This window comes from Nicotiana tomentosiformis, chromosome 1 (genome assembly GCF_000390325.3).
Source record: "Nicotiana tomentosiformis chromosome 1, ASM39032v3, whole genome shotgun sequence".
Classification (NCBI taxonomy): Eukaryota; Viridiplantae; Streptophyta; class Magnoliopsida; order Solanales; family Solanaceae; genus Nicotiana; species Nicotiana tomentosiformis.
This window is the reverse complement of record NC_090812.1, coordinates 94,671,667-94,685,456: the sequence shown is the minus strand read 5'-3', so window position 1 is coordinate 94,685,456 and position 13,790 is coordinate 94,671,667. Positions and strand designations below refer to the sequence as shown.

At 32.9% G+C, this 13,790-nt stretch overlaps 1 protein-coding gene across 1 annotated transcript; it reads left to right on the top strand.

The window, feature by feature from the left end:
• The first annotated feature begins 7,814 nt into the window (after positions 1-7,814).
• LOC104104139 (uncharacterized) lies at positions 7,815-12,522 on the top strand. Its single transcript, XM_009612144.4, has 7 exons — positions 7,815-7,962; positions 8,257-8,424; positions 9,222-9,287; positions 10,694-10,768; positions 11,547-11,676; positions 11,774-11,896; positions 12,052-12,522. The coding sequence occupies exons 2-7, from the start codon at positions 8,267-8,269 to the stop codon at positions 12,193-12,195; spliced, it is 696 nt and encodes a 231-aa protein (XP_009610439.1). The 5' UTR covers positions 7,815-7,962; positions 8,257-8,266; the 3' UTR covers positions 12,196-12,522.
• Positions 12,523-13,790: the final 1,268 nt, after the last annotated feature.

Genomic DNA, 13,790 nt, shown 5'->3' with positions numbered 1-13,790 from the left:
GACCTTCAGTCCTTTCTTCTCTTCTTCTTCATCGATTCCTTTCTTCTCTTCTTCTGTACAAATTCCTTTCTGAGAAATCAAATAGTTAGAGTGATATCGATGTATTCCAACTAAAAATGTGATATGTCGGCACAAATATGTATAAAGGTCACAGACTTTATGAAATCAATGCCAAGCCAAACTGTAGTTTTCTCTGTAAACTAGAGAAATCCATGTTATATTAACACGACGACACTTAATGGTAAACAATATTCATAATCATTATCAACGGATACTAAACAACACAGCTAAAAGGTTGGATTTGATACCATGATGTAGAAATTTAAACACGCTCACAGAGCCTACGCAGCAGAATATTAATAGGAATGTACCTTCATCCATGGTTGCTCAAGTGATGAGGGGAATTGCCTTGGAAGAACCATGACAGAAAACCTAGAGCATTCTAGCCTGTACCTATCGTAGGATGCCAGACTGATGGAGTCACAAGCGTATTTATAGGTAGGCTAGGGACTTCTTAGGCAAATACTTTAGCCCTAAGGACTTTTCCATAAATTACGGTTGCCATAGGGACTCCTAATAAAATTGTTTCTTTCCATCAAAGAAACTACCATATATGCATAACTATAGAATATTATTTGATATATCATTTACTTGGAAGACAAGGTAAATAATTTATTACCTAATATGTGGGCCACACTAGAAGTCTCTAGAAGAGACGGTAAATTTCTACCAAAAGATACTAACTCATTCTCCAAAAAATAAAATTCAATATTGTTTAAAAATAGCAAATGAAAATATGAAGTGAAGAGAAAATAACAATTCTAATATCATTCACATCAAAGAAATTAGTACTGCCACTGTTCTCTTTCAACTGTCCACAATAGATTTTGCACTCCCCTTAAAAAATGATAAATAAAGTATATATTTTATCATAATACATATAATAATGATAAGTAGTTTCAATAAATCTTGAAAAATAATTTTGGGAATGAGTAGTTAGTGATAATGGTAAAATATAGAAGGATTATTTTTTTATTGATTTGCTAAGGCGGACAAGTATAAAGTAAAATATATTTTAGTGGACAAGTAAAAGAAAAGTGAGAGAGAGTAATATGCAAGCTGCAAAAATGATGCGCTCATACCATTATAGCAAATAATACTAAGTCATACTCAAAATGTAAACTAGATGAACAGTGAATAAGAATAACAAATGATACGTAGAGAGAAATAGCAATTTTGATATTATTTAATATTTTTTAAATGAGTACAAATAAAATATTCAGATAGTATACTTAACTCTCAACTAGTTGCCTCTATATTAGTGTAACTTTTTCTTTCTCAAGTGAGATGACTTAGCTCCCGTTTAGCCATAGATTTTGGCTTCATTTTTTCAAAAAAAAATTGAAAACATTATTTGTTTATGAAATAGAATCATGTTTTGAGAAAAAAAAATTTCAAAATTTTTCAAGTTTTCAAAAACTGATTTAGGGCAGTTTTTGGGTGAAAATTTTTCTTCTACTCATAGAACTTCAACTTTTCTTCAAATAAAATGTATGTCCAAACAGAACTTCAATTTTCAAAAATTATTTTTCAACACAACTTCAAAAATTCAATTTTCAAGTTTCAATCAAATGTATGTTCAAACGCTAGCTTAAAATATATGAAGACTTCAAGAGAGTAAATGAGTCAAATGATATAAAAGTAATGAATAATTATTCTAGATAATTTCCGGACAAAATTTCTCGATGCAATTTCTTTTCGTATTTGAAAAATAAAAAAGAGAACCCCGGTTGTACGGAAATAATAAATAAGGTAGTTGAATTGATTTAAGAATTGGTCAAACAAGTTTAAAAATACTTTTTGGCTTGTACAAACACCAAAAGTGCTTTTCAGAAAAATAAATTAAGTCATACCCAACTTAATAAAGCTATTTAACTTTTACCAAGTATTCCATAATTCCTAAAATACCCTTCATAACAAAAAGTCCTAACTCTATTATTTTCTTTCCTTGTTGTTTCCTCTGAATCTACCCTGGATTCTTATTTATTTCTGCTTTACATCTACGTCTTTCGTCAACTCTGTGGAGACAAGAAATTAAACAAATTGAGCTTCGCATATAGAGAATTCTTTATTTCTTTAAAGCATATGCAAAAAACCAATCAACTGCTTCTACAATAATAACATAATACACATAATAATAAGTAGTTGCAAAAGGTCATAAAAAATAATTCGGGGAAATGAGTAGTTAATGATAAGGGTAAATTAGATATTATTTTTCTATTTATTTGCTAAAGTAGACAAGTAAAAAGAAAATCAAAGAGAATTGAGGGAGTAATGTAACGACCCAGCCAGTTGTTTTGAGCATTTGTATTTCGTTCGACTATTTGAAATCCTGAGCAGCATCGTATGATATATTATGACGTGTGTGAATCGTCGGTTTTCGTTTTCAGATGTTTCGGAATTAGTTTGGAAGAATGAATTTCATGTTTGAAGCTTTAAGTTTGAAGAGTTGACCAAGTTTGACTTTTGAGTATTTGACCCCGGATCGGAGTTTTGATGTTTCCATTAGCTCTGGATGGTGATTTTGGACTTGAGCATATGCCCGGATTTGTATTTGGATATTTCCATAAGGTTTCGACGCTAATTGGCGAAAGTTAGAAATTTGAAGGATTGGAATGTTCATAAGTTTGACCGGGAGTTGACTTTGATGATATTGGGTTCGGATTGTGGTTCCGGAAATTTGAATAGCTTTGTTATTTCATTTGGAACTTGTGTGCAAAATTTGAGCTCATTCCATGTTGAATTGATATGTTTCGGCAGGAGTTTTGAAAATTAAAAATTTAAAGTTCATTAAGTTCGATTTGAGGTGTGATTCGTCGTTTCGATATTGTTATGTGTGATTTGAGGCCTCGAGTAGTTCCGTATTACATTATGGGACTTGTTGGCATGTTTAAACGGGTCCTGAGGGGCTTGAGTGAGTTTCAGAGTAGTTTCGGACTACTTCTAGGCTATTTTTAGTTGCTGATTTTTTGCTACAGCAGTGTGCATTGCGATCGCGTAGTATTGGCCGTGATCACAAAGAGTAAAATGGGGAAAATGAGCTTGTGAATCGTGATCGCGGAAGGCTTTATGCGATCGAGTAGAGAAAAATTCTATTGTCACTAACCAAATTTTGGAAGCTTATATTTTGCAATCTATAAGGAATTTGGAGATGATTCCAAAATAAAAGTTGTAGCCATTGATATCTAGTTTTCAGAAATTTAAACCGTTTGTAATTTAAAATTTTATACAAAATATTATAGCTTATATACTATAGGCTGTCTGGAAGAGTTTGGGAGGAGTTAATAGAAGTTTGTTTGTCGCGATCGCAGGGATATGGCCGCGATCGCATAGAGTAAAATTGTCCTGGAAAATTTTTGTTATTGCGATCGCGAGGTTTTGACCGCGATCGCGAAGGGAACCCCTGGAACAGACATTTAAGTACTCTATTTCGATGGTTCAGGTATTTTTGCATATTTGGAGCTATATAGCTCGGATTGAGGCGATTTTCACCATATGGATTGGGATAAGTGTTCACTACTCGATTATGATTATATTTCATGAATCTATCCTTGCTTTGGCATTTGTTTGATAATTTCAAAAGAGAAATTGGGGGATTTTGTCTAAAATTTCTTAGAGTAAATTTTCTATTTTTGAACACCGATTCTGAGTCGGATTTGAGTGAAACTAGTATGGTTGGACTCGTAATCGAATGAGTTATCGGATTTTGCGAGTTTTGTTTGGCTTCAAGGCGCGGACCCGGGTTGACCTTTTGGTTAACTTTGAGCTTTTGATTAAAGATTCGACCTTTAGCAATTGAGTTTATTTTCTTTGGCATTATTTGATATTCTTGGGTTGCTTTTGGCTAGTTTCGAGCCGTTCGAAGATTGATGCATACGGGATGGAATTTCTAGAGTACTGTGTGGATTGCTCGGTATTGGATTTGGCTTGTTCGAGGTAAGTAATACTTCTAAACTTGGTGTTGAGGGTATGAACCTCTGAATATACGTGATATGTGTTTGGTGTTAAGGTGATGCACATACTAGGTGACAGGCATGTGAGCGTGCACCATGTGAATTATGACTCGATTGATTATGTGGTACTGTGTAGTGACCTAGTCTTGTTTGTATTCATAAAATTTCTACGTGCTAGAGTAATTGAGTTGTAATCTATGTTAGAAATCATGTCTAGGCTATATGCTTATCATGTTGAAGCCAGTGAGGTCATTTCTATTGTTGAGTTATTTGCTTACATTGCAATTACATACTCAGTCATACTCATTTATTTGCATATCATATCTCAGTCTCTGTTGCCACTTATTGATATATCATATCATCATTTTGGGCTGATTTTCATGACATTGTGAGCCCGAGAGACTTGAGAGATTGATGACTGAGTTGAGGCCTAAAAGCCGGATTGTGAGTTAAATTGATTTGATCGGACTGCACGACGCATCAGGCTTTATTGATTCATGCCATGATTGGCTTATTATAGCGCTTGGGATGGATATGTCCCTCCGGAGTACACACCCACAGTAAGCGCAGTTGTTATTGATTCACGATGGGATCGGGTTGCGCGCCGCAACAAGATTTATTAGCATTGGGGCTGGATCTGCCCTGTACAGTGTTGAGTGACTGAGTGTGCTGAGTGATTGAGCGTAATGAGTGGGAATGTGGAACTGTGATATTGAGTACTCTGAGAGTATGAGTACATGAGTTCATCATTATGACACATCGCATCTGATATGCATACTTGACATGCAGGCATAGAGATGCATTTCCTCATTTATACGGTTTTGTGATATTTATGACTTCACATGTACATTGACAAGTAGGCATAGAGATGTACTTTCCTCATGCTATCTGAAATTGAATCATCGTATCTGTTGTTGAAAATTTTTGGGAAAAAATCAAAGGTTTCTCACTTACTCATATTTTGGTGATTTCAATGAAGGATTTGGGTTTTATTGTTATACCTGAAAAGCATGACTATTTTCTATAACTGTGAATGAGCTGAGCATCATATCTCTAAGTTATTTCTTTTATCACTTTTATTATATTATTATGAACTGTTGTTGGCCATTGGTGTTGGACTCCGACCTTTGTCCCAGCTTGTCACTACTTTCAACCTAAGGTTATGTTTGTTACTTATTGAGTACATGTGGTCGGTTGTACTCATACTACACTTCTGCACCTTGCGTGCATATTTTTTATGCTGATGTTGTTGTGTACGATGGGTGTTGGCATTGAAGACGTACCTGCGTTCCGGTCATTGCTGTATTTTGTTCTTGGTAGTTTTAAAATTATTAATCTGTTCATCTATATTTCAAACAGATGATGAATTTATTTCATATCAGCTTTGTAAACTCTAAATCTTAGAAGCTCATGATTTGTACTACCAGTCCTTGAGAATTTTTTGTATAAAAGCACGGTTGTACTATGATTACTTCTCTTAATGAATCTCATTGGAATTAGTTTATTGTTAATTGGCTTACCTAGCGGGTTAGGGTTAGGTGCATCACGACTATTTGAATTTTGGGTCGTGACAAGTAAGAGGCAAGCTCTAGAAATGATGCTTTGCTACCAGTTATAGCAAATGATACTAAGTCATACTCAAAATTATAAAATAGACTAACAACGAATAAAAATAGCAAATAAAACATAGAACGTAAAGAGAAATAGCAATAATAATATAATTTATATTTTATAAATAAGTACAAATAAGGTATTTAAAAAGTATACTCAACTCTCAACTAGTTATATTTATATAGTGTATTTTTTACTTTCTCGAGTGGCCTGACTTAAAGTAGATTAAGAGAGTAAATGAGTCAAAAGACATAAAATAATGAATAGTTATTCTCAATAATTTTGGGACAAAGTTTCTAGCCGTAACTCTTTTTCAAATTTAAAAATAAAAAATAGAACCATAGGTCTATGAAATAACAAATAAGGTATTTAAATTGGTTTAAAAGCTAGTCAAACTAGTTTTAAAATATTTCGTTGACTCGTGACAAACATTAACAATGCTTTTGAGCTAAAATAAATTAAAAGTCATAACTCGGACAACCCAACTTATTACTTGTCACCTAAAAGCTACTCTATTTAACTTTACTAAGTATATTTTCTTATTGCTTATATATTTTTTTATAACTTCTATAATACCATTCACAACAAAAAGTCATAACTCTGTCATTTCTTTCCTTGTTCTTTCTCTCGACTTTACTCTGCTGAATTCTCATTGATTTCTGCCTTACATCTATGTTTTTTTTCATCAATTATGTAGAGACTAAAAATCAAATAAATTGAGCTTCGCCCATAGAGATCTTTTTGTTTCTTTAAAGTATAGGCAAAAGACCAATCAACTACTTCTACATATTTAGCTAGCGTTTGGTCATAAATTTCCAAATTTATTTTGAAAAATCTAATTTGGGTGAAGTTTGATTTGAAGATGAAAATATGTTTGGACATTAGTTTTCAAAACATATTTCACTTTTTTTTGAAAAAATATAAAATATGACTTAGACCCATAATTTTTAAAAACTATCACAAATACCCAACAATACCTTCATGAATAACATTCATTATCATTATCGCAAATCATAGTCCTGAACATAAATAAATTTGGTACAAAATTATCATTTTTATAATGAACTACATAATACACTATCAGATGACCGAGAAGATAAAGCAGCATTGTTACAAAATAATAAATTGTGGGCTCTTTTATAAAATATAAAAGTTTGGAGTAATTTTTAAAAAATATAAAATATTTTGGGCTTGCGCTAGTTTTGGGATTTGGGAATTTGCCAAAATATGAATAAAATTTATGAACAAACATGTATTTGCCAAAAACTATTTGGCAAAATCTATGGCCAAACTGGTCCTTAGTTTCTTCCATGAAAGTTCCTCGTTGAGCCATCTTTTTTCTTGAAATATTTTAGGTGATTTTTATAATTCCATATTTATTTTATTTTAAATTTGTGAAACATCACTGAAAATGGACATAGTGTATTATCAATAAATAAATCTGAATTATTGACTAGTCTTGGTTTCACTCTCTTTCATACTAGAGAAGAAATTGTTCTGATAGTTATTAAAATAATGATCTCATTTTAAGTCTATTAGACAATCGTTTCTCCTTTAGGTCTGATTATGTAATATATTCTATATATTTTTATGATGATATTATCCTTCTCAGATTATAATTATATGAATATTTTTCTATTTAAGCGAGTTGTATCATAATTTTCTTGTTAATTTGACCTAAAAAGGATGTTATACCCTTTTATTTAGAAAAAAATAAATTTTAAACTAAAAGTGTTTTATTCATCAAGTTTCATGTCTAGTTAAATGCATCACTTAAATTGGGAGGGCTGGAGAGAGTATTTAGCTAGTGTTTGGACATAAATTTGGTTGAAACTTGAAAAAAGAATTTTTAAAGCTGTATTAAAAATAGTTTTTAGAATTTAAAGTTGTGTTTGAACATATTTTACTTGAAAGAAAGTTGAAATCTTATGAGTGGAAGAATAATGTTCACCCAAAAACTAACCCAAACTAGTTTTGGAAGTTGAAAATTTTTCTTCAGTTTTTTTTATAAACTGATTAATCTCTATGAACAAATTAAAATTTTAATTTGTTTTGAATTAAAAAAAAAGACCTATGTCCAAATGGGAACTTAAATTCAGGTAACCCAAATGGGCTTATATTTATCCTAACGAACTGAGTTGGGGTGCTAAAAAGATAAAAACAGAAAGTTGTGACTAAACTGTAAAAGATGGAAACTCTGTTAACACACTGCTTCGGAAACTCAGGGTACCATTCGCTACAGCCACTACTCCCTCCTTCCTCTCGCGCTCGCCGGCACCTGCTCTCTCTCGCCGTCCTCCACAGATTCGCCGACTTTCGGCCATCGGAAACGAAAAAAGTTAGTTCTCTTAGTCTTACCATCTTTGTTTGTGAATAATGATTTAGTGATTCAATTAATGCTGGGAATATGTGATGGTTTATAACTAGTTGATATAATCTGGTTTTGATTAACCTTCTTCCCAAAAGGAAACCCTAGTTGGACATTTCTTCTTTTTATTGTAATGCCCTAAGTTCAACATTCAGGTTTCACCTTTTACTGATCTTACACTACATGTAAATTGCACAGGGAGATTGTAATTACTTTGTTTTCTAAGAATAAATATTCTAAAGAGCTGTGGAATTTGCATTTTAGGGTTTTGAAAATGCTGAGGTGGCGTACGTCTGCGAGTCGATCTATGATATGTAAGCGGTGGTTTTCTTCATTGAACAATGATAAAATTGTGGCTTCTGTGTTGTTCGAGAGATTACCAGTTGTTGTTCCCAAAATCGATCCAACTGTATATGCTTTTCAAGAATTTTCGTAAGTTTTTTCCTTCCTATGTGTGTGTGTGTGTGTGTGTTTCTTAGTCTCATTTTTGTCAATTCAGTTGTTTAGGAAATCGAAATGTTTTATATTTATTGCCTATAAGAGTTAAGCTTATTCGCTTTATGCAATCCAATTTCTATGAGTTATTTTTAGAGCAATAAATTTACTGACTATACGGGTGTACCATCAATCCTAAATCATGTAGATGCTGTAAAGAGAAGTCTTTCAAGTTCGTAAGCTTACAAAACATTTATTAGTGCAGATTTTTCTTCATTTTCCAAAAAATACGACTGTTAATTGAGGACTAAGGGGTAATTTGGTTTATGTACTTTGCAAAATAGTGCTACCAACAACAACAACAGCAAAATCATCCCTCAATTTTTTTTTTTGAAATGGAACAATCATGCCTTAATTCCAAACTAGTCAAGTCAACCTTATGAATCTTCTAAAACAGTTTTAGCGCTAACCGGAAGCGAAAACATGACCTTAAATTGCTGGAGTATTTCATTCTTGTGATTTGTAAGTGTGAGGAAGTATATCCAAGAAAGAATAGAGCCTCTTTTGTTCAAGCTTTTTTTTATGCCTTCTAATGCTAGGAGATAATATGTACAATAAAGTTGAGAATGATGAGGTCATAGATTGGGTTGATGACTAAGGCAACAGGAGAAAATGAAAAGGCAAAAAAGAGCAAAGTTTCTTGGATAAGAATTGGTGAATGACAATGTTGATAATTAAAGCTTAATCAGTGTTTAGTTGCTTGCAGTAATATTTTTATTAAAATGCAATTATAGGTTTCGTTGGAGGCAGCAGTATCGGCGGGAGTATCCAGAAAGTTTTCTGAAGAAATCTGATACCAGGTAGAGACTTAGAGTTTCTGTTGCATTGCCCGACTTACACCTTGTCATTTCTTTTTCCTTGTAAATTATGTACCTTCATTGTGAATATTAAGAACTAATGAATGTTGCTAAGAGTGTGCAAATGTAGAATGAGACAAGTTTAAACATAATAGACAAGTGAATCATTTTAGAAGCTGAATAGAAAGCAGAGAACGTAAAAGTCAAAAAGCTTTCAAGGTTTTCTATGCATTCTGTTTTACTCTAGAAATAGAGGTGTATGAGTGAGAGATCTTAGTTTAAATACTAGTTCATGTGCTTCAGAGCTGAATGAATTTTGTTCTGTATAAAGTGATTAACGAAGGCTATGGGCAGAACTGGTTGAGGCTATCCACAACGAAGACAATAACGAAGAGATGAACAGAAAGTTCAAAATTTGGATGCATAATAATTTATACAAGAAAATATTAGTAACTCATTGTTTACAATTGTAAGTAGTGTCTTTCTTTTTCCATAGATTGTTAAGTTCTGGAATTCCAGCGCTAGAGGTATTTTGGTAATTTTCAGAATTCCTGAATTTTGTAAATTTCTGGGAAAATATTATTTTTTGTAAAACTAGTTATAGTTATGATAATCTGAAGTTGTGAGAACAGGCATCATAAATTATCTTATGTGACATCATATAACTCAATCTGTGTAGCCTGTGAAGAACAAGGTTTGGCTTTTATAGTCACTTTAATACAATTTTTGCTTCTTTTAATCAGTCAAAATTTCGGTTGCCTCATCTGTTAATAGATGTGATTTTGAATTAACCTGTCGAAACTGTAGTCATTCTTCAATAATACGAGGCCAAAAAGTTTTGTAGTTGGAGATGCAACTGACTGACCCCCTATCAAATAAATAGGGTACAACATATAAAGGGGATGCCATGATGTATTCATCAGTTCCATGCGAAATTGATCAGTTTCTGTAACTCGGAAAATAATCTTTTGTACTGAGCAACACTATTTTAGTGCTGGGCAGTTTACGGTTAAAAAAATTTACTTTTTTTCGGAAAAAGTGCGTGGTGGTAGAAATGGCCTAATTTCATTAATATTTTAATTGATCGGGTTGTAAGAAATTGAGATCTCTTCATGCAACAGTGCACATGTTGGACAGTAAACACTGTCCCCTCTTTTTGTTTTTAGGCATAAGACCATTATGATTTAACTGATTTTTACTCTTTGACTAGTGTAGTATTATTGCCTTTTCTTTTCATGCATTCTTTCTGATTAGTCCTTTGTACACGGTTCTTTGAGCATGCTATCATCCTTTGTACACGGTTCTTTGAGCATGCTATCACATACCGTCCTATCTAGTTTTTGACCTTTCTGTCTAGTGTCAAATGCCACATGGTCAACAGCTACAGTAACATCTATATTTATATGCAGGGGAAAAGGTGATTATCAAATTGATTATAAACCAGCTCCTCGAATCTCAGAGGCTGATAAAACTAATGATCAAAGGTACCAAGCTTAGACTTATAACTTTGTCAAACATTTTACAAGAATTTGAATATGCACATTGCACTAAGATCTTTTTTCTATTCAAGAGTTGCTTTACCTAAATTCAGCAGATTCACCATTTCCTGACAATAGGTAATTATTGACTTCTAAATTGTTTACCATTACCAAATTTCTGATGTTGAAGTGCCTTAATATTGATTTGAACTAATTGATGTGATATTTACTTGGGATTTGTCTAATTGAACATTAAGTATTTAAAATTAAGAACAGAGAGCTATTGTCCATTGCTTTTTTCCTTTCCTTTTGAATGTGTTCATTAAGTATCTAAAATTAAGAATGGAGAGCTATTGTCCATTGCCTTTTTCCTTCCCTTTCGAATGCATCCACCCCCCCCCCCCCCCAACACACACACACACACACCCCACCACAAAATTAAAAAAAAAAATCCCCCAACAACAAGGCGAGCCTTCATTTCATCAACTCCCCCCCCCCCCCCCCCCAAACACACACACCCCACCACAAAATAAATAAAGAAATCCCCCAGCAACAAAGTTTGCCTCTGTTCATCAACTCATCACTAAGTCAAAATTTGCTAAAAGGTACTAACCCTCTTTTCACGTTGTTTTATTAGTGTAATCAGCTTTAGGCTCCAATATGCAAAACCTTTGCATTTGCCTGAACATGAATAATATGTCCATAGATATTCACAGCATTCATTTCCTTCCCGCTGGCTAGTGTTTCATGTGACTGATTATGAGATTTTGTTGATATTTATAAGATCATTACAGCGAGCACTAGACAGGAGACTCTATCTTCTTGTCCACGGTACCACACATGGCTCTCATAGTGGAATGCCTGTGTGGCATTTTCCAGAAAAAGTTTATGAGTCTGAAGAGACCCTGCGCAAGGTAACTACTACTACTCTAGTATTTATTCAATTTTTTTCTTTAGGGATTTCAGTAATTTGGGGTTAGAAAATGAAATATAAGTTGCAACTATTTGCAGTGTGCTGAGTCTGCCCTAGAATTTGTAATTGGAGATCTTTCACATACATATTTTGTCGGAAATGCCCCCATGGGCCATTTGGTGACAAAACCCACTGAAGATAAGGAAATTCCATCAATTAAGGTATGAGCATTTTAATTATTAAAGTAGTGAAGAAAAGAACAGTCAGAAATTCTTTCAATCCACAAGCAGTCAGGGAGGGAGGGTGGGAAATTCCCTGATAGCTTCTGCAAGTTGTATGTGCTTCTAATATATTTATTTTATATTTATTGTGACAGCGCTTCTTCTTCAAATCCCAAGTTATTGCAACCAACACATTTGATATTAGGAAGTGTGATGATTTTGTCTGGGTGACAAAAGATGAGCTGTTGGAATATTTTCCTGAGCAAGCTGAATTTCTGAACAAGATGATCATCAGCTGATGTTGGTTTATATTCAAACTTTAGGCTTGGTAGGATACCGGAAATAGTTTTGATTATATACTGATGTGAAAATCCGTTTCTTCCTACCAACATAATGGGTTTTGACTGCGCGATGATTTTATGTCCTGACAGTAAATCAAGTTTTGTAGAATTTTGGACATAGGATACTAAAATTGAAAAGGCCTTCTGCCTCCGTATTCCCCCTGTTCCTCTTTCTAAGAAGCTATGTTCAGAACTCTGAATTATTCATGCAATTCAGTATGAATTTGCTTGTAGATGCATGATTTCATCTCCTGCCATGAAATAAATTACATATTTTAGCCTTAACTAGATGTGAGATTTAGTCCAGTTATTTCATAGCTGCACTGAGCATAGAGAATGTTCTGATTAACAAGATGATTATATAAATTTTAACAGTTGCAATATCCTCCCACATGCAATTCAGCATTTGTCTCTGTTGTCTGCTTTGTGCTGGGCTAGTGAAAGCACTGCCGAGTCTTAAGGTTACAAGGCAAAGAATTGGATTCAGTTAGAATGATTTGAAAGAGGTTCCAAATTCAATTCTTCGAATTACCTATATTTCTATACTCCGTATTTAGTTCTCATTTGTGTGTTCAATGTTATCATATCTTTCTATGAAATGGTTCAACCAACAGAGCTTATCAAAGTCGGGGGAACAAATCAAGTTACCAGAACAGTTCATTAAAGTTAACTTTTAAAAAAAATAAAATCTAGTGGGTATTCTCTTTATCGTTGTCTTATTTGAAAGGCTAATACCCTGTTTGGCCAAGTTTCTCGGCATGCCAAAAGTGCTTTTTTTTAAAAGTGTTTTTTACCTCAATTTGAGGTGTTTGGCCACTTTTTTTTTTGAAAAAAAAGTGCTTTTGGTTAGAAGCAGAAGCAGTTTTGAAAAATCAGAAAAAAGTAGCTTCTCCCCAGAAGAAGAAGGAGAAGCAGTTTTGACTTTTCTTCCTACCAAAAATACCCTTTGAAAAATATTATATATACCAAAATAACCTTACTTAGTTTAAATTATTAAGTAATATAAAATGACTTTTGGGATGAACTTTCATATTTATTGGATGATTTTTGATATATTTAAATTATCTTGAAAGAATAAAGTACTTATCAATTTTATTTTTATAGTTTACTTAAATAAAATAAAAAAATTAATTATTATCTTTAATAATAAAAATTTATAATTATTTATCTGCTTATATAATATTAACTATTCATCAAATCTCTTCATGTTCTTATTTGTAATTTGACACATAAAAGCATTTTTTTAAAAACTTGGCCAAACATAAATTATTGTTCAAAAGTGTTTTTCAAATTGATTAGCCAAACACAAATTGCTTTTCTCTAAAAGTATTTTTTTGAAAAATACTTTTGAAAAAAGCACTTCTCAAAATAAGCTAATTTTTTCAGTTTGGCCAAATAAGCAATAAATACCCCTTAAACTTGGCACCATTTGTAAGTTAAACCTACAAAGTTTACTTGGGAAAAAATGTGTTTCAAACACCTCCGTCCATGAGATCATCTGTGTGAATTTCAATCGCTGCGGACATGTCTAAGATCAAATAAATCGGTGACGC

Excerpts from the sequence above, each read along its gene's own strand:
- LOC104104139 (XM_009612144.4), top strand. The coding sequence starts at position 8,267 with ATGCTGAGGTGGCGTACGTCTGCGAGTCGATCTATGATATGTAAGCGG. Across the intron at positions 10,769-11,546 it reads GATAAAACTAATGATCAAAG|ATCATTACAGCGAGCACTAG; the intron begins GTACCAAGCTTA and ends GATATTTATAAG. Across the intron at positions 11,897-12,051 it reads AGGAAATTCCATCAATTAAG|CGCTTCTTCTTCAAATCCCA; the intron begins GTATGAGCATTT and ends TTATTGTGACAG.